Source organism: Lemur catta, chromosome 7 (assembly GCF_020740605.2).
Source record: "Lemur catta isolate mLemCat1 chromosome 7, mLemCat1.pri, whole genome shotgun sequence".
NCBI lineage: Eukaryota > Metazoa > Chordata > Mammalia > Primates > Lemuridae > Lemur > Lemur catta.
The window spans coordinates 96485722-96495222 of record NC_059134.1 but is presented as its reverse complement, the minus strand read 5'-3'; the positions used below and the strand labels follow the sequence as shown (position 1 = coordinate 96495222).

Below are 9501 nucleotides of genomic sequence, written 5' to 3'. Positions count from 1 at the left end.
AAACTTGCTATGCCACCTGCAAATTGCAATCTGCCAACGGCTTATGAATTCTAGAGAAATGGCCCTCTACTTGTGTCAGAGGGAGGTTCGCAGCCAACGGGGAGAGGAAGATAAAGGGAGAGGGAGAGTGGGGAGAGTGTCCCAGTGTGCAGCCTGCTCTGGGTGGGGGCTGGGAGTGCAGGGGCGGAGGGGCCAGGAGGGTCTGCCGGATGCTCAGACCACCCTGTGAAATCTCACACCCTTCTTGCTCCCTACCAGCCCTGGCTCCAGCTCAGGCTGGATTTCAGTCTGCATAAGGTGTCCCGTTTAGATGGGACGAGAGGGGGTGAGAGCAGGAGGGTGGGGAGGGCTGGGGAGGGGGGGTCCCAAAGGGTAGGCATGATGTGGTGGCCAGAGGAAGCCGAGGGATGGAGGTTGGGGTGAAGGTGGGTGGCAGCCAGGGACAGGAGGTGGGGCGAGAGGAGAGCAGGCTTGCAAACCTCAGATAACGTTCTGCCCAGCACGGCAGGGGTCAATTTGGTCCACTTGCCCGGTGACAAGAAAAAAAAAAAAAAGTGGGCTGTGACTTAAAGATCTTAAGACTCACCAGAGAGGGGCTGGTCTGGAGGTGGGAGGAGGGAGTGACTAGCCAAGGAGGAGACAGGGACTCAGGAGGGTGCAAGGAAGTGTCTTAGCTGAGACTGGGGCAAGGCAGGAGCAGAGTCTGCAGGACAGCGGCATCCTCGGGACCGGAGAACCGAGAGGCAGCCCCTCCTGTGTGCTGGGAAGGGCTCTGGGCACCGTCAGCCCTTCTCACCCTCCGAGGCTCAAGCCAGAAGCTCAAGGTGCTTGCTGACCTGGTGACAGAGCCACGAAGCTGGTACCCTCGGGGCCCCCTGCCCGTCTTCTCTCCAGTCCCCAGCATGGAGGAAGGTGGCGATTTCGACAACTACTATGGGGCGGACAACCAGTCTGAGTGTGAGTACACGGACTGGAAGTCCTCGGGGGCCCTCATCCCTGCCATCTACATCTTGGTCTTCCTCCTGGGTACCACGGGCAACGGTCTGGTGCTCTGGACTGTGTTTCGGAGCAGCCGGGAGAAGAGGCGCTCGGCTGACATCTTCATCGCCAGCCTGGCGGTGGCCGACCTGACCTTCGTGGTGACCCTGCCCCTGTGGGCCACCTACACCTACCGGGACTACGACTGGCCCTTCGGGACCTTCTCGTGCAAGCTCAGCAGCTATCTCATCTTTGTCAACATGTACGCCAGCGTCTTCTGCCTCACCGGCCTCAGCTTCGACCGCTACCTGGCCATCGTGAGGCCGGTGGCCAGCGCTCGGCTGAGGCTGCGGGTCAGCGGGGCGGTGGCCACGGCGGTGCTGTGGGTGCTGGCCGCCCTCCTGGCCATGCCGGTCATGGTGTTCCGCTCCACCGGGGACCTGGAGAACAGCACCAAGGTGCAGTGCTACATGGACTACTCCATGGTGGCGACCTCGAGCTCGGAGTGGGCCTGGGAGGTGGGCCTGGGGGTCTCGTCCACCGCCGTGGGCTTCGTGGTGCCCTTCACCGTCATGCTGACCTGCTACTTCTTCATCGCCCAGACCATCGCCGGCCACTTCCGCAAGGAGCGCGCCGAGGGCCTGCGCAAGCGGCGGCGGCTGCTCAGCATCATCGTGGTGCTGGTGGTGACCTTCGCGCTGTGCTGGCTGCCCTACCACCTGGTGAAGACGCTCTACATGCTGGGCAGCCTGCTGCACTGGCCCTGCGACTTCGACCTCTTCCTCCTGAACGTCTTCCCCTACTGCACCTGCATCAGCTACGTCAACAGCTGCCTCAACCCCTTCCTCTACGCCTTCTTCGACCCCCGCTTCCGCCAGGCCTGCACCTCCGTGCTCTGCTGGGGCCAGACCAGGTGCGGGGGCTCCTCCCGCAGCAGCAGCGGGGAGAAGTCGGCCAGCTACTCCTCGGGGCACAGCCAGGGGCCCGGCCCCAACGTGGGGAAGGGCGGGGAGCAGGCGCACGAGAAGTCCATCCCCTACAGCCAGGAGACCCTGGTGGTCGACTAGCGCTGGCGTCGGGGAGAAGCCTGGTGCCCCGGGCACCCCCGGCCTCGGCCCTTGCTCTGGAGATCAGGTAGTGCGGCTGCACCTTCTGCCCTGCACGTCACCCTTCCCTGCCCCCGCCTCCCGCCAGCCCCGTCCTCCTTTTAGTCCTTTATTCTTTCTCAGAGGATTGTGGTTTAGTAGAAAGAGACTGAGCCCCGCAGAACCGAGCTTGCACAAGTCTCTTAACCTCGCTGAGCCTCGGTTTCTCCGTTGGTATAAAATAGGGGAAAGTCATATTGACCCTAAAATGTTGAGGTGTGAGTTCTGACTCAATAAAAGTTTGTTCCCCTCCACCGCTTTCTTAGATCTCCAGCCCTCTTTTCTCTCTCCTTCCCTTTTAGTTTCCCTGTCTCCCCGCCACTGTTGCTCCTGATCCAACCTTCTGGCTCCGGGCCCCCCTCCCTCTCTGCCCCCCTATTCTGAGGGGCCCCTGAGGGTTAAAGATCCTGAGGCTTGCAGAGACTAACCCTGTTCTTCATCCTGTTTTCTGAGCAGGAGGCAGAGAAGGGCTGGCGCGGGGGTGGGCTGGCGTCAGCAGAGAATTAGCGCTCTAGTCCCTGGGGCCCGGAGCTCCAGAACTTTCCCTAAAATTGGATCAGTTCCCTGTCATTTCAAGCACTGGGGCTGGCATGATCCCCGAAGACAGTGCCCCTTCCTGCAGCCCCTCTGTGATGCCATCTAGATGTGCTGTCTCCAAATTTCCTCATCCTCAAATCATTTCATTCTTCCCCTACTTGCTGTGAGAATTGGAAGGCAACGGGGCTCCTGGGTTTTATTATGCGAATGGGAAGCTGGGAAGGGACATGAGAGAAAAAGGGGACAGGAAGGTGTCTGCACTTAGTCTGGAGGCGGCTTGGCTCCCCTGCCCACACAGTCCCTCCGAGCCCCTGCAGAACCACGAGCTGTAGGTAGGTCTTTCCTGTCTCCTGTCCCACCCCACCATCCCTGCTGTTTTCTTAGGCACTGGTGGTGCTCAGTGCCGGGAGTCGCTGTGGTTGGGGGGCGATGCTTGCTTCTTGTCTGTGTGTATGTAAGTGTATCCAGATGGACGAGCAGGGGGCCAGGTCACGTGGATGAACCCCTCCCTCTCCTGTCTGCACCGTGTCTGCTCTGCACGCGTCACCCTTGCGGGGAGACGGGATGCGCTGAAGCAATACAGAATCCACCCCCACTGGATTTGGGGGCTCCGACGGCTGGTCCGTGCCTTAAGAGAGACGTCTGTGTTTGCACGGGGCTCCCTGCAGGGAGATCGCTCCCCAAAGCAGCTGGCACCCACGCTTGGGGCCGTCCTACCGAGCTGGGTCCCTGTTCCTCCTCTAGCTCCACGAGGGAAGAGGCTGGCTAAGGAGCCCCTAGGCCCCTTTCCCACGCCTCCCCACTTTGCTTAGAGCTTGTGGGCGTTTTCTCATCACCGTCTGTTGTTCCGCGGTCAATGACCCTCTTCCTATGGAGACCACCTGCTTGCCATGGGGTGAAAGGCGCCGGGTGGGTTTTTTCTCTCCTCACCCTCAGGATTGGACCTTTTGGCTTCTGCTGGGTTGGGGGGCTGGGAACAGAGACTGGAGCAGCCATGGAGGGGCTGACAGCGTGACGTCCACACCGCCAGAGAGACCTTGAGGATGACATCCACAGGGGGGCCTTTGTGAGCTGGGGCGGGGGTGTGTATTCCGGGTTTTGTTTTTGGAGGACTCTGGAGATGAAGGACTAGGCGTGAGTGATGGAGTCAGGAAGAGCCCAGCTTGATGTAAATAGACATCTTTGTCTTCCTGGGATGGAGCCAGCTCTGGGGCAGGGGGAGGAGGAGAGGGGAAAGGGCAGCTCTCAGCCCAGTCTCCGTCTGAGGCCAGCATCTTCCCCAGTCACTTCGTCCGCTCAGGGCTGTCCTCCAAGCCTCCAGTCAAGGTTGGAGGAGGCTTCTAGAAGGGAAGAGGGTCTCTGTGTGACCTGCAGAGACCTCCTGCCTGGAACTCATCGGTGGTCCGGGACAGAAGGCAGAGGACACTGCCAGCTGGGACCCTCCTCACCCCCCAGCCCCTTCTGCGGGGAGTCTGCGCTATTTTCCAGCCCTGTCAGTCACTGTGGTTCATCAAATAAAACTGTTGTGTGTGACTGTCGTGTCCAAGGCCTCTTCTCACAAAAGTGTCTTGGGATAAGGAAAGATTCCTCAGTTTGCAAACGTTTCACTAGGAGGTGGGGAGAGCAGGGCGAGTGGGGGGCCGTGGGGTACGTGGGAGCTGGAAGGAGGGTGTGAAGGGGAACCTGCAAACCAAGGGGGGCGGGAAAATGCTGAAAATAGGCCCCAGGGAAGGGAAAGGGAGGGATGGGAGTTAGGCGCAGAGAGGAAAAGGAAATAAAGGAACAGGAGCGGCTACGTGTCGTGCTCTGAAAAGCCACAGAACACGTGGGCACATGTTTTGGAGTCCAGAGAACAGGTCTGCGGGAAAACACCGGCACTTCTTCCCCTGGAGGTAGACCTGTCATTCACTCACTTCATTCATTTATCCCTTTATTCATTTACCATCTCTGATCGACTCCTTCATTCATTGATTTATTCTGTTAGTATCTCTGAGAATCCACCACTTGAGCCCAGAAGTTTGAATCCCTGTTCTCCAATCAGAGCCCCTCTGGATGCTCTAGAAATTTCCATTTCTTGTTGTCTCCCCAGACTTGTGGGATCAGAATCTCCTGGACTCACCCCAGATGTTCACAATTACTCAGAGTTCCTCAGGTGATTTCTGGGGAAGGCCAGGCTTGGAGAATCTCCATCCAGGTGGATTCTGCCCAAATTAAAGTGGGTGCAGAAGACGAGAGAGTCAGAACCAGAGACAGCTGGGCTCTGGGTGCTCATCTGTTTGGGGGAGGAAAGGGCAAGAGCCTCAGGGGCAACGTTTAGTGCAGAGGTACTCACCATCTTCCGTGAAGACCCCCGGGTATCAGTACTGTTTGCAGGTGACACGAGGGCAATCAGCATAGCAGAATGAGAGAGCTCACATCTGTGGCGTTTTATCCCTGTGCTAAGCATTTCCCAAACATCATCTCATTTAATCCTTGCAGCCAGCCTCTGAGACGGGTATTTTCCCCTCATTTTGCTGATAAGGACGCTGAGGCCCAGAGAAATTAGTCAGGCCCCTTGACCAAGATCAGAGAACCAGAAGGCGGAGGAGCCGGGCTTGGAACCAGACAAATCTGTCCCACTCCAAAGCCCAGAGCCCACGCTCTTGACCACAGGTGTCTGGCAAGGAATGTGAGATCTCATCTGTTGACACACAAGGAGAGTGCTCCGTGAGGGGGGACGGGGTGGGAGAGGGATTGGAGAGGATGGTGGAAAATACATGAGAGAGAGAGAGAGAGAGAGAGAGAGAGAGAGAGAGAGAGAGAGATAGTGAGAGAGAGACATAGAGACAGAGACTGAGAGATTGTAGAGAAAGGAACAGAGACAAAGAGACAGAGAGACGGAGACTGTCAAAGGGAGAGACAGCAAAAGAGAGAGACAGTAATGAAGAGACAGAGTGAGGAGAGGAAACAGAGACAGAGACAGAGAGACGGGGGAGACAGACCTAGAGACAGAGGGACATGGAGAGTGAGGACATAGGCGGGAAGAAGGAACGGGGGCTGGAAGGGAGACTGAGGACAGGGACTCTGCTCCTGTTTTCCCTCTTTTGCAACATACCAGGGAAAGCTCTTCAGGAATTTACAACTGTAGCAACAAGCGATTGGGGCTATTGCTATTATTTTTATTATTTTTACAGCTGCTTTAAAAAGAACTCACCACTTCTTCTGGGAAGTTTGAGGTAAGCCATTCAAATATTATAAGATTATAGAGCACTTAGTGACTCCCTTGCTCACACATTCTTCAATTATTCACTCATTTGTCTGTGCCACAGACCTTATTTACTACTTATGTGCCAAGCACCGTGCTGGACGTGGGACCAAGTGGTGAGTGAGACACAGTCACACGAGCGATCCCAGCCGAGGGTGGCGAGTTCTGATAGGGGGTGTGCGGGGTGTTCCCAGGGCCTGTCGCGCAGTCAGTGGCATGAGTCTGGGTGGGAGTTGGGGACACCCTGCAGCCTGCCGCCTGCCAGGAGCCTGCGCTCTGAAGCGTGGCGCGTGAGCGTTAGTGGGGAGGATGTTCTGGGCAGAGGAAGTGCCCAGAGAGCATAGCCCCGCTGAGAAACTGGAAAGACCACTGATCCTGGTTGTTATCTGCTCTCGCCTGACTCTGGGAGGTGGGCCAGCCAGAGGCACAGAGGAAAACTTGCCCAGGTCTCATTGTGTGGATGGCGTGGATGGCGGGAAGATTGGGGGCTGGGCCTGAAATCTGGTCTCTAGACAATTGAGGGGGTGGGGCTTTTGTTCTCTGTGACTTCCAGCTTCTCCTCTCCTGGGCTTGAGCTGTCTTCCTCCAAGTTATCTGCCAGGGTTTCCTAACTAGGAGCTGGGAGTCCTGGCTTGGAGAGGGATGCTAAGAAGGGGCAGATGGATCCTTTGGGAAGACCCCAAGCTCCCAGAAGCCAGGATGTCACCCAGCGTGACTGACAGGCTCTAGATGTGGCACACCCACCGTGTCAGCGGGTTCCACTCTGTCCGCACTCCAGGGAGGTGGAAGCTTGCAGGGCCTGATCCGGCAGGTGCAGCTCCTCTCAACCATTGGCCAGATGCTTATAAAGTCACCATGAGCAATACTGGAGACAGACACAAAGCTGTGACTCAGGGAGCTTAAAATCAAGTGCACAAGAGAGGACACTCTGGGACACTGGGCTGACTCTAGAAGTTTCAGTTTATAGTTAGAGTGTTAGAATATTAGAGCAATGTCCATTTATTTATTCATTCAGCAAACTTTTATTCAGTGTCTACCATGTGCCTGGGACTGTCCTAGCAGCTGGGGAAACTGCTGTGAACCAGACACCATCCGGGCCTTCATGGAGCAATTTGAAGAGCCTTCTAGTCTTACTTTCTCATTGATTGGATGGGTGAACTGAGGCCCATGGGGAAGGGGGAATGAGTTACACACGGTCACACAATGGATGGCGGCAGAGGTGGGGGGAGAATTCAGGCTTCCTGCTGCCAGGCAAGAGCGTATCCACTACCCCAGGCTGAGAAAGGAGAGAAGGTCTCTCACCAAGAGGATCCACAGAGCCAGCGGAGGGAGATCAACGATGACCCCCTAGCTGCAGGGGGGCGGGCACAAAGGTGCTGATGCCATCCAAATCTTTGTTACTAAATCTTTTATTTCAGAAGAATTTTAGATTTACAGAAAGATTGCTGCTACAGTACAGAGTCTCTTCATATTTTCCACGGCCAGTTTCCTTCATTATGAGCACCTTACATTGACACCGTTGTCACAATGAATGAACCGCGCTGATACCTTACACAACTGAAGTCTGATCCGGTATTTTGTTCCATGTACTTTTTACATAAATATCTTTTTTATTTCCAAATAGCAGGCACATGCTAGGTGAGAAGAGAGCAATGCATAATATGCAAGTAATTCCTACTCTTTTGGAGTTTAACCATCAATAACGAAGTGCAATAAGCTTCGTTGCAGGGAAAGTACAGGGGGTCGTGGAGGCAAATGCTCATCTTCCGGCCTGCACCACAGAGGGATCCCAAGACAGTGCTGATGCACCGGCTGAAAGCACAGATTCACCCTCAGCTCCACCAGGGCTTGGATGTTTGCCGTCTCCCGCCTCCAAAGCCAACCTAGGGCACATTTTCTTGCCTGAATAACTGGAAACCTAGGGACATGAGTCAAAGGAATATCTGTGCTCAACGGGCATCTCACCCAATATTGTTCTGTATTTCATTATTTGTGTGGCATGTCTCTTGTCTACTTGAAGCTGCTTCTTACTTGGATGGTGGATAATCAGAAATGGATTCCCCAAGCCTGCTTGAACTGCCCCACCCAGCCAGCACTCAGGCACTTCCCAGCCCTGTGTCCCCTGAGCAGTGGAAGCAGGTCTCTAGAAGAGCCCTGATTCCAATTGGCAGCTCTGTTACAGCGCTGTGTTCTCTCCTGCTCCATGGACAGCTCCTCTAGAGTACCGGCTGTGTTTATGCATCTTTGTATTCCCCGTGCCTGGAATGTGGCAGGTGCTCAAAGGATGTTTGCTTAAATAATTGAACAACTGGATAAAGAAAGTACAGGAAGAAAGGTGAGAAAAACTGGTCTGTGTTTACAGCAAACAAGTCCATGGCTTTTTGAAGAGCCCAGAAAGATGATGTAAAGACTGTTCTCAGAAGAGAGGCCCTGGGATTGAGAAGTACTAAGATTACTAACCACTGACCCAATTAAACGAAGTAGTATAACCCTCTAAGAGCTGCCCCTTAGGAACACAGAGCCAGAACAAAGGACAAGCTGGACCACATTCTGGGGGGAATTCTGATATTCTTCTGAGTAGAATTTCTCGAAGTATGGCTTTGCAGTGACCCGTTCAGCGTTCATGTAAGAAACGATGTCTTCAAGTCTCTGGCTGGATGGTGGCGTGCAGGGCTGGTTGGCTTCCTGGGGAAGTCCTCGCTGAGCCAACTGGAGCCGGCACTGTGTCAAACAGTTTCTGGGCATCCACTGTTCATGGAGGAAGGACTCTCGTGATGGTGGAGATGCACTGATTGAAAATAAAATAAAATAAAATTTTGGACTTCCCCCTTTGTAAAAATACTCAGGGAAAACGTCTCTTCCTGTCCCTGAGAAAATCTGGGCCAGGTTTAAGGGCATGCAAGAGGATTTGGCAGTCCTTCTTCTGGGTCTGGAATATGTCCATAAGGTCAAGAGGTCTTCCTGTACCAGGGGGATGTAGCAGCCTCTGATGGTAAGAGGGGCTCAGGCTTTCCTCTAGGTGGACTGAGCCTGTTCTCTTGGGCAGAGAAAGGACTTTGGTAGCAGGGACAGCAGTGACCCAGAGTCTGAGAACTGTCATCCCAACATGCCAGCATTGAAGAGAACGGATGCAACCTTTGCCCTTGGGAGAAGGGACCCACCATTATGGCTGTTAGTTGTTTTCCGGAAGTCTGGAAGAAGCCCCTGAGTATCCTCAGGATCCAGCTGCTGCTAGCTTTGTACTGGGGGTGGGTGGATTTCAGGGCCCCTGGATGGGGGTGGTCATTGGCTGTGCTAATAACAAGCTGTTTTTATGTTTGGAAAAACAACACAGCAATTGCCAAAGGGATTGACTGTAGGTAGACATGGCAGGCTGGAGAAGGAAGTGGTTTCTACTCTGACTGCATCAGGAGTGCGGGCAGCCCAACATGCCAGCGTGAGCCACATGGTATAATTGACCTGGGAGGATTGTTCCTACTACCTCTCCCACTTCACTAGTGAAGAAGGTGAGGCCCTGGGACACTGGGATATTGCTAAGCAGTGGCGGAGTTGCTTGGCTTGGTTCTCTTGATTTCCAGGCCTGTTTGCTTTTCATGT

The 9501-nt window shown here is 54.7% G+C and overlaps 1 protein-coding gene and 2 long non-coding RNA genes across 3 annotated transcripts; 2 read left to right on the top strand and 1 right to left on the bottom strand.

Moving 5' to 3' along the window:
• The first annotated feature begins 466 nt into the window (after positions 1-466).
• On the top strand, positions 467-4193 carry APLNR (apelin receptor). Its single transcript, XM_045558073.1, has one exon. It carries the CDS (start codon positions 903-905, stop codon positions 2043-2045), a length of 1143 nt encoding a protein of 380 aa, XP_045414029.1. The 5' UTR covers positions 467-902; the 3' UTR covers positions 2046-4193.
• A 384-nt stretch (positions 4194-4577) lies between these two features.
• LOC123641871 lies at positions 4578-5307 on the bottom strand. The gene is made up of 2 exons (XR_006736358.1): positions 4993-5307; positions 4578-4861 (listed from the first exon to the last, which is right to left on the bottom strand). It is a non-coding gene; the product is annotated as an uncharacterized LOC123641871 (long non-coding RNA).
• Positions 5308-5595: 288 nt separating this feature from the next.
• On the top strand, positions 5596-8729 carry LOC123641869. The gene is made up of 3 exons (XR_006736357.1): positions 5596-5875; positions 5969-6020; positions 7323-8729. It is a non-coding gene; the product is annotated as an uncharacterized LOC123641869 (long non-coding RNA).
• The last annotated feature ends 772 nt before the right edge of the window (positions 8730-9501 follow it).